General features: G+C 58.2%; 2 protein-coding genes across 2 annotated transcripts in view; both read left to right on the plus strand.

The window, feature by feature from the left end:
- CAMK1D (calcium/calmodulin dependent protein kinase ID) overlaps positions 1–9,863 on the plus strand; it is a 176,756-nt gene extending 166,893 nt beyond the window's left edge. Inside the window, exons 7-11 of the mRNA XM_056114509.1 lie at positions 3,148–3,260; positions 4,886–4,964; positions 6,669–6,756; positions 8,008–8,125; positions 9,624–9,863. Of these exons, the coding sequence (XP_055970484.1) occupies positions 3,148–3,260; positions 4,886–4,964; positions 6,669–6,756; positions 8,008–8,125; positions 9,624–9,742 (517 nt within the window). The 3' untranslated portion in view covers positions 9,743–9,863. The remainder of the gene's footprint in view (positions 1–3,147; positions 3,261–4,885; positions 4,965–6,668; positions 6,757–8,007; positions 8,126–9,623) is intronic.
- CDC123 (cell division cycle 123) overlaps positions 1–14,956 on the plus strand; it is a 312,575-nt gene that overhangs the window by 219,941 nt on the left and 77,678 nt on the right. The gene's annotated exons all lie outside the window — the stretch shown is intronic.

The raw sequence follows: 14,956 nt of genomic DNA on the forward strand, positions 1-14,956 counted from the left end.
GGTACCTTTTCTATTTGAATGTTGCTGTTCCAGGGGCCGTGCCATGCCGGGAGCAGACCCGGGACCCTGTCAGGGATCAGACTTGCACCCCCCTCGATCTCTGAGCAACGCCCCCAGCCAGGGGTACATTTTCACTCCCCCTGCCCCCTCCCCCGATTCCCCGAGCCCCTGTTTTGCACCCGCCATGTGGAGATTTTTTAAGAAACACATTTGTCTTCGCCCCTCCCACCACCAGTGTCCTTTCCCTTCTCCAAGTCCTTCCCAGATCTGCTCCCGGGTCCTCTGTGTCCCTGGGCAGCATCCAGACCTTGGGGACGGTTGTCCAGACATAGGGCACCATTGTCCCTGGCCTTTTACTTGCCAGCCCGCCCCTGCTTTGATATCCAATGCATTCCCGGCTGCTCGGCGGATCTCTGCTGAGCTTGCAAGAACGTCCTGGCAGCCTGACCCAGAGGGCTGCGGAGATCACGAGGTGCCAAGCCTGTCGTCATTCAGTTCTCCTTGGCCGTTCACAGATGCCAGTAACACGCAGAAACTGGCTGGGAGCACTCAGAGGTCCGGCCAGCAGGACGTCTGTTGGCTGCGGAAGTTTGCTTTGTCTTATTGCTCTTAAGATATTAAGTCTGTCTGGTTACCGGGAGTGAGAGGCCTCGACTCAGTGTGTGTGTGTTGGCGGGGAAGGGGGGGGGGGGGGTGCGTCCACCCTGCAGCCCCTCCCTGTGGGAGACCCACAGCCTCACAGAAGCAAACAGCGGGCAGCGCTGACCACAGGTGACCCAGAGAGACCCCGCAGATGCCCAGGCTCGGGTGCGGAACACTCCTGCCTGCTTGCTTGTTTTGTTTTTGTTCTTTGTTTGGGGACCACCCCTGGCAGTGGCTCAGGGCTCACTCCTGGCTCTGTGCTCAGGGCTCACTCCTGGTGGGGCTCGGGGATCAAGCCCCGACCTGGCTCCGTGTAAGGCAAACACCCTCCACACGGTTCTGTTGCCCCAGCCCCCCGAGATTCTCTCTCTCTCTCTTAGCTGTGCTAGGGCTGGAGCACCCGGCTGAGGGCTTGGAGGTGCTGGCCCCCAGAGATGACAGCCCACTCACCCTAGATGGGCTGCACACAAGTTAAGGGCCGGGAGCAGTGCCGGGGGTGGGGAGGCAGGGCGTGGGGGACTGGCCCCACTGTCTCAGACTATTTGGGAACGCAGGATCCCTGGCTGTGTCCCCTCAGGCCCCCTCGGCCGTCTCTCACTAGAGGAACCTCAAAGCTCAATGGGACACGCCGGGTGCCCCAGCTGAGCTCGGAGCAGTGGGGAGGGGCCGCACTCAGTGCTGCCTAAGGTACAGGGGGCTGAGTGGCACCCCAAAGCAGGAGGAGCCACCGGCCACCACCTGGTGGGGAGGCTGGAGGTGGTGGTCCCAGCGCCCCCTGCAGGCCAGCGCGACGTGGGGTACTGGGTCCCAATCCCTGAAGGACTGGAACAGAGGGAAATGGTGGGGGGTCGGGGGGTGGGGGGTGGTTGGTGTGTAAAAGAAACACACGGGAACAACAGCCCCCAACAGGCAGAGCCCAGGCACGGTCCCCGCTGACCTTCGACCCTTGTTGCCAACTTCTCAGCCCCTGAGCGCAGTGTTCCCCAGACCCCTGTCCCTGCAGAGAATGCCAGGATGCCGGGCGCGGCCTTTCCATTTGCTCTCTTGAGAAGGTCCTCAGGGGGTGCTGAGTGCCCTTTCTCCCCCTGGCTCTGTCCTGCCTCTTGTCAGCCGGTCCTCTGGGTGCTCAGGGGCCATGCCGCAGAGATCGAGCCCGGGGTTCGTTCCCACAGTCACGCACTCGGAAGCTCCAGACAAACCTATCCTTCCCTCGAGGCCCGCAGGACAGCTCAGAAAGTCTGTTCTGTCTCCCCACATCCGTCCGTGGGGGTGGGGGGCCAACACTGGAGGAACTTGGGGTCGACAAGAGGAGCCTTGGCAGGAGAAAAAGGCGTCTTTCCCGGAGTGGCCTTGGAGATGTTTCCGCTGTCGAGAGCTGGGCTGAGAGGGGAGGGCCAGTCCCCAGGCCGCTGACGGGGGCCACTGACAGCCCTTTCCCAAGGCTGCTGGTGCTCTGGTCCACTCTGGTCTCATTTCCACCTGCCCAAGGGGAAACTTCTACAGCCCCGCCCAGGCGTGCTCAGGGAGAGCCACTTCACCCAAACTAGCCAAGTACTAAGAGGGAAGGACCAGAGCTTTGGTACAGCAGGGAGGGCGCTGCCCTTGGCCCCAGGTCTGTGGTTCAATTCCCCACATCCCATATGGCCCCCTGAGCACCACCAGGAGTAATTCCTGAGTATCACCAGGTGTGGGCCCGAAACAAACAACCCCTAAAAATAACTAATTAATTTTTTAGTTCTTTTAAACAATTTTAAAATTAGCACTTGTAGCTCTGTAGTACTGTCCTCCCATTGTTCATCGATTTGCTCGAGTAGGCACCAGAAACGTCTCCATTGTGAGACTTTGTTGTTACTGTTTTTGGCATATCGAATCCACTACGGGGAGCTTGCCAGGCTCTGCTGTGCGGGCAGGATACTCTCGGTAGCTTGCCGGGCTCTCCGAGAGGGAGAGAAGAATCAAACCCGGGTCGGCCACGTGCAAGGCAAATGCCCTACCTGCTGTGCTATCGCTCCAGCCCTTTCTTTAGGGATAATATAATTAAAAAAAAAAAACTAAGAAGATTATGATCACATTACATTCAATATTTTAAAAACCACTCAAATTCATTTTAAAATTAAAAATTATAAATGCCAGGGAAGTTGCTCCCCGGCTGAGAGCAGACTTCCTGGGCTGGGATCCTGGGTTTGGACCCTGGCACATCCTGGTCCCTGAGCACTGCAGGAAGGGACTCCCCCCCCCCAGCCCCCAAAATCAACCTTCCCAAAAGAGAAAGTGTCCCGGTGCTTAGCCCTCAAATCAGGCATGTGAGGGGATGGGTTAGCGTCTCAGAGACCCAGGCAAGGTCTCAGGTCGCTCAAGCTGCCCTCGGCTGTTCCCATCACTGTGCAGTGGCCATGAGGGGCAGCAGGCCAGGGGCAGTGGAGGTGACCAGGGGCCTCCCTCTTCCCGAGGGCGGCCTGTCTCGGTCGGCCTTCCCCCCAGCCCCACCCTCTCATCTCCCCACAGGCTCTGCGGCTACCCCCCCTTTTACGATGAAAATGACTCGAAGCTCTTTGAACAGATCCTCAAGGCTGAATATGAGTTTGATTCTCCCTACTGGGACGACATCTCTGACTCCGGTAGGTCATGCGCCTGCACCTGGGGTGGCCCCAGGGGCCCCTGACACCCCTGGATGCAAGCGCCCCAAGGCCGACAGTCCAAGAAAACATCCTGAGCTGGGTTGTGGCCAGCAGGGTGGACGGCAGGCTTCAGGCATCTGAGCAAGGGTCAGCAGGGCACAGCCTCCAGCACTCCTGGCCAGGGTGTTGGGGGCTATTGTTGGGGGGTGGAGTCCCTGGGCTCTGGGCTCTCCACACCTGCGCCTGGGGAGAAAGACCCAGAGGGGAAGTAGCTTGTCCTGCAGCTCAGAGGGAGGAAGCGACAGAGCTGGGACAGGAACCTGGGTTCCCACTGCTTCTACATCCAGTCCCCGCCACAGGAATGTCCCAGGAGGAGGCCCGACTTTCGGCCTGGGGTAAAGCCCAGGCCTGAGGCTCCAGCTGCAGTGAGCTGGGCCTAGTACAGCCTCCCCAGGAGTGCAGGGTTGGGTGGCAGGCGGGGGGACGCCCAGCCTCTGCAGACTGCAGAGGGCAGGAGTTGTGGCTCCTTTTTTTCTCATATCTGTGCCTCCTCACTGGAACCTCAGCTTTTGTCTTCCCAAGCCTGGACTGGAGCTGGGTTTGCTGAGGCCTGGGAATTTTTCTTTTTTTTTCTTTCCTTTATTTTTTTGCTTTTTTGGGTCACACTCAGTGATGTTCAGGGGTTACTCCTGGCTCTGCACTCAGGCATCACTCCTGGCAGTGCTTCGGGGGATTATATGGGATGCCAGGGATTGAACCTGGGTCAGCCATGTGCAAGGCAAATGCCCTCCCTGCTGTCCTGTCGGCCCAGGGAGTGATTTATTTCTGAGCCTCCCCACACCCTCATCCTGCGGGCAGTGAACTCAGCTGGGCCCTCAGAGATGCCACCAGGACATTCACTCTCCGTCTCTGACCCACACCCTCCCTTCCCCAGTGACCCCCTGCCCGGCTGCTGGGCCAGACACGCCCTGGGCCTCCACGCCTGGGCTCAGGCAGGGACTTTCTCTCTGTAACAGGTTGTCTGGCTGCAGGTAGCTTCTCAGGGCCAAACAGCCACAATGCCAGGCCCGGGGCAGGGAGTGTTCTAGGAGCTGCACCACCACACACACATACACACACACACAAATACACCCTCACACGCACATGCACACACACACATGCACACATTCACACGTACACATACACAAACGCACACACACAAACACACATGCACAAACACACACCACATTCACACACATGCACACATATGCGCACTCACAAACACATATACACACACTCACAAACACACACACACATACTTACTGACACGCATACACACACTCACATGCATACACACATAACACACATGCACAGCATGTGTCCTAAATGGCTCTCTTCTCTTTCCCCCAGGAGTTATGAGAGACAGGGGACTACAAAAGATGTCCTCCCTGGGACGGGTGCCACTAGGTGCCAGGGGCTGGGACTGAGTGCCCAGCAGGTCACCACATCAAGTGCCTTGGCCAGCCCTTCCCTCCATGTTGGCACCATCTGCCGGGGACTCGGGAACCTCCCATAGGCCCCGAGTGTCACCATGTCCCCTCTCAGCCATACACTGACCCTCTCCCTCACACTCTCTCCCTGAACAGCCAAAGACTTTATCCGGAACCTGATGGAGAAAGACCCCAATAAAAGATACACGTGTGAGCAGGCGGCTCGGCACCCCTGGTAAGAAAAGGGCCCAGAAAGAGCGCAGGGGCCAGGCCTTCCCGCAGAGGAACCCTTCACCCCTGTCGGTCCTCCCACTGGGAGCGGGACAGGGCCGTGGCCAGGGCGGCCCCAGCGAGACCTTCAGCTCTTCCCTGCCAGCTGGGGAAGCCCCCCAGAACCAGGAGGGCAAGTGTTTCCATGCAGCAGAAAAGACTCGGGGTTTTATTGCAGGCCATTTCCCAGAAGGCACTGAGATGGAGCTGGCTGCCTTGGTGATTGGGAAGGTCTCTCCTCCCCCCTGAGGATGCTGCTCTAGGCAGAGTCTCTCCCGCTGCAGAGTGGGGAGGGGCTGTTGGGGGGTCTCTGGCCTTCAGAGCCAGCTGAGCTCGTAAGGCCACCTCAAGTTAACATGGCACATCCCTGGGCCTGAGCCTGCTTTCCCACGACCTTGGGTTTAACCTTGGGTTCTCTGAGCCTCAATTTTCTGATCTTTAAGATGGGAAGAAATGGGGCTGGAGAGATAGGACAGTGTTTGCCTTGTTTGCAGCCAACCCAGGTTTGATCCCCGTTACCACCTCATATGGTTCCCTGAGCACCACCAGGAGTAATTCCTGAGTGTAGAGCCAGGCATAAGCCCTGAGTGCCACCAGGTGTGGCTCACAAACAATCAAACAAACAAAATGGGAAGAAGGAAGGGAGGAAGGATGACTCGAAAGACCAGAGCATGAGCTTGGCATGCAGGAACCCCTTGGCACTGTCGGGAGCAACCACTGCAACCTGGTCCACCAGGTTGATGTAATAAATAACTGAGGGGGCAGGGCAGGAGGCGTAGAGGGAGGATGGTGTGGGGTGAGCAGGCTGTGGAGAGAATGAGTTCTGAGTGACCGCCTGAAGTCAGGAAGTCATTGCCGTGGCCTGAGATGGTAAGGAGAGAGGAAACGAGCCAGAGACAGGGAAGTTACCCTGCCCACCTCCCTGCCCAGAGCAGAAAGCTCAGCAGCTATTGAGGCCTAAAATGTCAAAGGTGGCCCCTCAGGGCCCAGGAGACACAGGGGACGTGGCCCCTGTCTTCCTGAGGACTTTTGTAGAAAAGCAGAAAGAAAAGGTGATCTATCAGAATTCGTCTCATCCCAGAGACAGAGAGAAAAAGAGAGGAAGGAAGAGGAAGGGGGAGGCGGGGAGATGGAGCTCTGTCCAGCAGAGCTGGCCCAGACAGGAGCTGTAGCTGGCTGGGTCCAGGCACTGAAGTCTGAACAAGGATCACAGGGTCACAGGAAGATGCTCTGGGAATAGATCAGGGGTCTCAGGTGGGAACAAGGCGAGATGTCAGAGGTTATGCGTGGAGTGCCACTGGTGTGGTTGGGGCGGGGGTGACTGAGCTCACAATGCCTTGTCTGTTGGGTCCTACAGTTGCAGGAATTGGGGTGAAAGAGAGAAGAAACCAGAGTCAGGAAGGGAGGAGGACTGGGGGAAAGGGTGCAGGGTTGGGAGGGGGACAGAATTGGGGACCACGGGACATGTGTGCATCAGGACAGAGTTACAAGGCCAGCCATGGGGTGTGTATGCATCAGAACACACTCATGTGGCCAGCCACGGGGGTGTATATCAGCACAGAGCCACGTGGCCAGCCACGGGATGTGTGTGAATGAGAACAGAGCCACATGGCCAGAGGGCACTGGTGTCCCCCTTCTCCTTGAAGACACACCTCTGCTTTGGTTTCAGGATCGCTGGTGACACGGCTCTCAATAAAAACATCCACGAGTCTGTCAGCGCACAGATCCGGAAGAACTTCGCCAAAAGCAAGTGGAGAGTAAGTAAGACCACTGTGGGCTTCATGGGGACCCCTTGCCCCTCTAACTTCAGAGAGCCCCCCTATGGTCTCCCACACACCCTTGGCTCATTTGACCAATCCTGATGAAGACTTGAAGGCTTGTGGATTGACTGTGAGAGTCTCAGGGGCTCAGAAACAATCACAGCACACTTAGCCCTTCTGTCTTGTGGGCACGTGACCCCCAACTCTCTCCGCTGACTGTGAGTGGGCTGGCTTTGATTCATGGGGGTCACAGGGAAACAGTAGGACACCCGAGTCTAATCCTTGATGTGTCCTGGCCCCAAGGAAACAGACTGAACCCTAAGTCCTATTCCGGGATCAATGAGATAGGCCGAAGCCCCATTTCTAATCAACTCGCCTCATTTCTAATCCGCCTGGGTTCCGGAGAGTTGACTGGTCTGGAGGAGAGGTGATAGGGGACACCTGGAACGAGAGAAAGAACCTAACCCATTTAGGATAAACATGACAATACTTGGGAAATGACAACTGTCTTTTATTGGTGGGGGGGTGGAGTTTGAGCTGCCCTCGGAGGTGCTCAGAGGCTGTTCCTGGCTCTGCACTCAGAGTGACTCTGGCAGTGGTCGGGGTCAGAGCAGTGTCAGAGAAGCCCGAACCAGGGTCAGCCGAGTGCAAGGCAGGTACCTTCACCCCTGTACTATGTCTCCAGCCCTGGGAAATGACAGCTTTAAGGTGCTCTCATTCCCTGTGTATTTTACCTGAGGACTCAGTCACTCTTCAGCTAGGAGACAATAAGTCACTTTCACGCGATAGATTATGTCAAAAGGCAAAATATATATGTGTGTGTGTATTCAGTGTGTGTGTGTATTTAGTGTCTGTCTGTGTATGTATTCAGTGTGTGTATTCAGTGTGTGTGAGTGTATATTCAGTGTGTGTGCATGTGTATTCAGTGTGTGTGTATATTCAGTGTGTGTGTACTCAGTGTGTGTGTGTGTGTATTTAATGTGTGTGTACTCAGTGTATGTGTGTATTCAGAGTGTGTGTGTGTGTGTGTGTGTTCAATCTCTACATTGTGTCTTGAGGAGGAGGTTGGATCCATGAGATGCCTTGAGAAGAGAGTGGGGGTAGTGAGGCCCGGGGTGGGGGGTCCCATCCCCAGAATGAGTTGGCACGGCAGTGGATCTGGGTGCAGGGTGGAGGTTCTGCCAGAGCATGTTGGGTGCAGGTTGGAAGGAGCTCGCACGTGCTAACACCCGGAACCTTCTGTTGCAGCAAGCATTCAACGCCACGGCGGTGGTAAGGCACATGCGGAAGCTTCACCTGGGCAGCAGCCTGGACAGCACCAGCGCCGGCGTCTCGGGCAGCCTCAGCCTGGCCAGCCAGAAGGACTGTGCGTACAGCGCCGGCCCAGAACTTTCTGGAGAAGCTGGGGACAGCAGGGCCAGGGCGGGGCCAGGGCCCAGGGTCTTTTCCTACCGTCTCTGAGTTCACCGGTGCTCCCTGTCCTGAGACTTTTTGTCTTGGCAGGATTTTCTCAGAACGGAGCATTTCGTGGTGGTCAGCAGCCCCGGGTACTGTGGGTGGCTGGAGGAGGGGTCAGTCGGCCCCCACCCTGCCCCTCCGGCTCTCGTCTGGGGGCTCTTGTCTGCAGCTGACCCGAGCAAGCCCATCTCCCTGGCTTTGCTCCGTGTTGTCTCAGAAGGATGGTTCTGGGGAGTGTTTGGTTCCATCTCACTGGGATTCTGATTCTAGCCTCCCCCAGCTCACATGCTCCCCCACAGTCTGTGCCCCAGTCCACCCCGTCAGGTATGTGGCCCTCACCGCGGGCTGTCCCCAGGTCTCCGCCCTGAGCTCCCTGGGGCGTTCATGTCCCTCAGAGATGCCTCCAGGCTCCGGGATGCCTCCTTCTGGCTCTCAGGAATGTCCTGACCTGAACACATTCACTGCAGAACATCGCAGATTTTATGCCAATATTGGTTTTTTTTTGAAAAAGAAAAACTGGGGTGCGATTATTATGTGCAATATTTTTTTAATTGTGCTGGTTAGGGGCTGGAATGATAGAACAGCAGGTAGGGTGCTTGCCTTGCATGCAGCCAACCTGGGTTCACTTCCTGGCATCCCATTTGGTCCCTCAAACACTGCCAGGAGTAATTCCTGAATGCAAAGCTAGGAGTAGGCCCTGAACACTGTAGGGTGTGACCCCCAAAATTACACACACACACACACACATATATATATATATATATATATATATATATATATATATATACACACAGTGCTGGTCTTAGTTGACAGTTATGCAGAGAAATATGGTCAGTTCATCCCTGCAGTCTCCCCGAGCCCTTCCCCCTGCGGTCCCCCTCTGCTGTGGACTCTTATTCTCTTGGTTCAATTCCCCACACCCCATGTGGTCCTCTGAGTACTGCCAGGAGTGATTCCAGAGTGCAGAGCCAGGAGTAAGCCCTGAACGTTGCCAGGAGTGACCCCAAAAGAAAAAAGTAGAAACAGCATGTCTGAAAGGGCCCAAGGGAGCAAACACCCCAATCCACTCTCAGAACCCCAACACCACACGGCTGTCACAGAACTTTGTTCTAGTGACATCTTATGTCCGGGCACCCGGGCATCTCTGGGGCTGGTGAGCAGAACCAGACGCAGGTGATCTAGGGCTCCAGCATCCTCCCAGCCCTGAGCAGTTCATCCCGCAGTGCTGCCGGGAGCCCTCACCACCTCACGAGCGACTCTTGAGGCATCCCTGGGGACCGCGGGTGGGAGCAAATGCCTCTCACGGGCGGTTGGGAGACTGGGAACTCAGAGCGGGCAGAGAGGACGCGCGTGTGTCCCCGGGGCTGGGTCCCTTCCTGACCTCCCGGGTCCCCTCTCCTCTGCAGGCCTGGCCCCGTCCACGCTCTGTAACTTCATCTCCTCCTCGACGGGGGTCTCTGGAGTGGCAGCGGAGCGGAGACCCCGGCCCACCACTGTGACCACAGCGCACTCTGGGGGCAAGTGACCGGCTCTGGGAGCGGCCCGCCGCCTGGAGCGCCCCCACCTGCATGGCGCCCGCCTGCCCGGACTGGAAGACGTTTTTTATGGCCATATTTTATACTGCGACTCTGGTGTCCATTTCTCACACTGACCTGCCTCGGGGAGCCGGTGCCCGCCCCCAGCCCTGGCGTCTCTCCTCCGCCGAGGTCACGTCGATGCTGTCCTTGTTCTCCTCGTTTTCCTTAATGACAACAAAGGTCTCAACTGGATCCTTCCGTCTGGGTGAATGCCGTCTCCTCTACCGAGGGGGCCGGCCCTGCCTCCGGGCTCCCCCACCTCGAAGCTTGGCGTTTTCGGGTCAAGCTGCGGCAGTTTCCGCTCCTCCCTCCGCGGGGAATCATTTCAGTGTTGATTTCGGGGGTCTCACTTTTCTCGATGCCAGTCTGAGGACTGGGCCCCGTTTCTGCTCCTCCCCCTCCAGCCCCGCCCCTGAAGGCAGCTTCGCTCCGCGGGGGCCTGGGTGGGCAGAGATGAGGGACTCCCTGTCAGCTCCCTGAGATTGAAGGCGACATTTGAGAAGTTTAAGGAGATGCCCCCCCCACCCCCCGCCAACCTTACAGATGACGTGCAGAGCCCCAGGCCCGCCTGCTCTCTTAGCTCAGCTGCGCACTAGAGAGTTCAGCCCGTTTCAGCCCGTTTTCTACTACGCCCGTTTCTAATCTCCCACTGCAAATAGCTTCTTCCTCTTTCCCTCCACTGGTGACTGCTGCAGGCATGGCCGGGCTCTTCCTGGCACTCTCTGGGGGTTGGAGAGCAGTTTGGGGAAAGATGCGGTTGATCTGGGGCAGGAAGGAGGCATGAGCCCCTGGCGGGTCGGTGCGGGAAGGGACTGGGCAAGCGTGTCAGAACCCAGAGGCCTAGGGCCACCTGCCCACCGCAGCCTGGCCGGAGGGACTGAGGCAGGGATGGGGGTCACCGAGCCTCAAACGTGCCGTGGCCCCCTCATGTGGTGGACAGGTCCAGTACAATCAGCACAGCTTGGAACCCAGCCATGTGGCTCTTTAAGAGGTTCCCAGGATGGCCTCTGAGGAGTGACCAGTCATGCCCTCCCTCGGTGCCCACGCTTTCCTGCAGTCCAGACAGACACTGTCAGCCTCATGCTCCCTCTGCAGCCTGATGCCCTCGAGGCCTTCCTGCCCGCTGCCCCACTGGCCTCCTGCAGCAGCCAGTCCTACTGGCAATTGCCCTTGCCCCTCCTCCCCACTGCCCACGCCCCGCCTTTGTTCAGGGATGATCCCAGCCCCAACACACACATATAGACAGGCATGTGCGTGCATTGCAGGCATATACATCCCACATGCATATGTGCACTTACAGGCACCCATGCACACAGACATGTGCATGTGTGCACACACATATGTACACCGACAGGCACACGTACACACACATGAACACGTATATACCTGCAGGTACCAAGTGCATGCATGCACCCAGGCACGTGCCCATTTGCACACAGGAACACAGATCCATTTACACATGCAGGCACGTGTGTACACCGGAACACAGGAAAACATACATTTACACAGGCAGGCACATGTGTACAGACAGGTGTATGGGAACATAGATACATTTACAAATGTAGGCACTTGTCCACAGACAGGCACACGGGAACACACAGATACATGGGCAGGCAGATGTGTACACATGGCGTCACAGGAACACACAGATACATTTACATGGGCAGGCACGTGTGCACACACGCATGACATCATCAGGCCTGCTGGTCGGTCCCTTTAGGTCACCAGTCAGGACTACAGAGCGGCTGGAACAGACAACTGGTTTACCCTGCCCTGTGCCCACACAGTCCCTTGGCGGACGCCTGCGTGGTCTCTGCCATGTCACAGAGCCAGGCAGTCACTGCTCAGAGCCTGGGGAAAGCCTCAGAAGTCTGTGGGCCCCAGAGCCCCATGGGCGCAAGCAGCTGCCTAGGCCCCAGCAGGAGAGCACTAGCCTGTGAGCAGTAGCTGGGCAGCTGGGCTGCGGCAGGCAGGCTCCGTGACACAGAGAGTTCACGTGTCTGCAGAAGGGAGTAGACACAGTGGGTGGGTGGATGCATGGCCGGGATGTGGCCTGACGGGTCTGGGCTTCACTTAGCCACACTCTGGAGCTGAGCTGGCCAGCATGCTCCGTGCAGGGGGAGAGGCAACAGGCCACGGGAGGGTCTGTCCACTGTGCTGGGAGCCGGGCTGGAGCGGCCCACAGACTGCCCTCGGCCACGTGGACACTTGGTTCCCACATGGGACGAGAACCCGGATGTGCCTTTTGTTAAGAACCTGCAAATGGGGCCCCAGGGTCATGCTCGCTGCTGGGGACCCTCGTCTGTGCCCCTCCCACTGGGCCACTGCCTTCTCAGGAGGGCCGGTGTTTTCTCTCACTGAGCGGCTTGTTTTCAGACAGGGTCTGACACGCTGTCCCCTCGCACAGGAAGGGGCCGTCTTGCCGTCTAAGACACATGTGTGCCCTGCCCAGCAGCCCTTTGCTCTCAGTGTCTGGCGTGGGGGGGGGGGGCGGGCCGGAGAGGGGCGGGATGTGCCTCCCCCAGAGCCCATGTCCTCAGCATCCAGGCCCGTCCTTGGGAGAACAGAAAGGGTGCCGGACCCACTGTGTCTGGTTTCTGAAGAGAAGAATTCTATAGGAGGCAGGCAGGGAAGGGAGGGAGGGAGGGAGGGAGGGAGGGAGGAAGGAAGGAAGGAAGGAAGGAAGGAAGGAAGGAAGGAAGGAAGGAAGGAGAGCTTGGAGGGGAGAGCAGCATGGCTTGACTGTCACACTGGCCCCCAGTTCGTGTCCAGGGGCCACTCTGAGACCTCTGGTGACCCGGATTTGTATGATGACCCCAGACTCAGTTTCCCAGCAGGAACCTGCACTCTCTCCTTCCCACATATCTCAGGTGATGGGGGGGAGGGGCTCCCTTTAGAGCTAAGGCTGAGGACAGCAGGGAGGGGGCGCAGGGGGCGACCCCTCTGTCTTGCTCGGGAGGGCCAGGTCAGGGTCAGCCCTCAGGCAGAGGCAGGGCCAGGGGTGTGCAGATGTGGGGGCCGAGCCCTGACCCCTGCGTGTCCTCTCTAAGTGATGCTACTTCCATCCCTTCTCCCCTCTCTGCCTCTCTTCCTCCTCTCTCTTCCTCCTTCTCTCTCCCTCAGATCCTCTCTCCTCTCTCTCTCCCTCGCTCCCTCTCCCTCTTTCTCTCCTCTCCCCGCTCCTTCTCTCTCTCCCTCTCTCTGCCCCCTAGACCCTTCCCTCAAACACATTCCAGACCAAACACTGTTCAGTTTGTCTCAGAAAAAAAAAATACAATGTACATACCTGTCTGTAGTCCACCACTTTTGGGGGGTCTCTGGCCCAAGGTTTGGGGCTGCTAGCATCTGCTTTTTAATTATTTTTTACATTTTGGCCAAAAATGTCCCCCGTCCTTTTTGACTTTTCCGGACTTAAGATGGGAGAACGGACCCCGGCAGCCGGGGTCCTCAGAAGTGGGCATCTGCGGTCAAGGCGGGCGTGACACAGCCGCCCCCAAGGGCCTGCGGCCACCTGTACCTTCAGGCCAGGCCTGGCACATCCCCATGGCCCCCACACAGCACTGTGACGGCCCGTCCACATGCTGGCTGAGGCTGGGCCGCCCCCACCCCACACACACACCAGCTCTCCCCTCCCTCCCGCCTGCCCCGGGAGGGTTCAGTCTGCGCTCCTGCAGACCCCACAGGCTTACACCCCCGGTGGCCGGCCGGCGCCCCCCGCATGCAGCTGCCTGGGCCTGGGTTTGCCAACGACGCCCCCTGGAACGGCTTCTCGCTGACTCTGTACAGGGGGGAGACGGTGCTGAATTCCCGCACCCACCCTGGGTGGCGCTGCCCTTTGTAGCTTTTCTTCCTGGGGCGCTTCTCATCCCACGAGGATTCTCATTCCGGAGCCTTCCTGGGAGTGCCCGCCCTCGAGGTGGCTGCAGGGACCCTTTCTTAGGGACAGGGAAGGAGCTTTATTTTCCCGGGGACGGGACAGAGGGGAGTGTGGTGGGTGGTGCCAGCCATGATAGGCCATGGGCAGGGCCGTGGGCACCCCAAACACGACAGGAGCTCAGAGATCTCTCGGGTTGGGGGTTGGGGGTTGGGGAGCAGGGTCCTGGGGCTGTGTCCCCTGCTGGAGGCACTCCTCTGGGCGAAGGGGGGGGGGGGCTCTGGCCTTAAGTGCTGTGACTTCCTGTCCCCAAAGAGACAGCCTCAGTGGTCATTCTGGAGAGAAGGGCCACCTCGGGTTGGAAGACAGGCCACTCCGTCCAGAACACATTCGGAACCGTTTCTAAATTGACTTGAGTCACGGCCCCTGACGCCCCCCCACCCCAACCCACCACCCTTGCAGCGCCCCCAACAGTGAGCATGTTTTCCAGAAGCTTCCACCGTCGAACCCAGGAATGCCCCCACCCCCGACTATTCTTACCAGGCTTGTGATCGGTTTCACTTTTCTGTAAAACAAAAACAAACAAAAAAAAATGCTCGTCCAAAAGAAAGGGAACTGTCCGCTCCCCCGTGCATGTGTGGACTGCGGCGGCCGTGGGCTGCCCTGCGGCGCCGGGTCCGGGCCTATGTAGCAAACGATTCTCTGCCTTGACAATCATGTACACATCCCGATTTCTATCACCGTGGTAACGAGATGGATGACTTCCTGTTTTCCGCCAATAAAGACGATTAACCGCCTTCATCTGCGTGCGGCTGGTGTGGTCTGTGAAAAGGCAGAGACGCCGGGGCTCAGCGCCCCTTCCTGCCCTTCTGGAGCTCGGACGCGAGGGAATTCACGTTGGGTCCTGCCGGAAGTGCAGGAGACCCCTGCATCTGTCTCCTGCTACGCCCCAAGCTTGGAGGGCACCCCCAGGTCCTCACCCCGTTCCCGTTGCTGCAGAAACCCACGTGCCACCGGTTGCATGAACACAGAGTGCTGGAGAAAAGGCCCCGGAGGTTCCCAGGGACCCTCTCCGAATCCCGGAGCAACCCATACCCCCACAAACTCGCATCTGGCCCTCAGAGTGGGGGGTCTCGTCCCGGCAGAGGCCCTGCTACCCTTTCTGGGGGGCTGGAGGGGATACAGCTCACATCTCACCCAGTCTGCTGTGGTATTGGGTCAACAGCCAGATGAACTGGACATGGGCGGCAGGGATGGGGGACTGACTCCCCTCCAGCCCGTGTCCAGG

Source organism: Sorex fumeus, unplaced genomic scaffold, assembly GCF_029834395.1.
Source record: "Sorex fumeus unplaced genomic scaffold, SorFum_2.1 ptg000026l, whole genome shotgun sequence".
In the NCBI taxonomy this organism is placed as follows: domain Eukaryota; kingdom Metazoa; phylum Chordata; class Mammalia; order Eulipotyphla; family Soricidae; genus Sorex; species Sorex fumeus.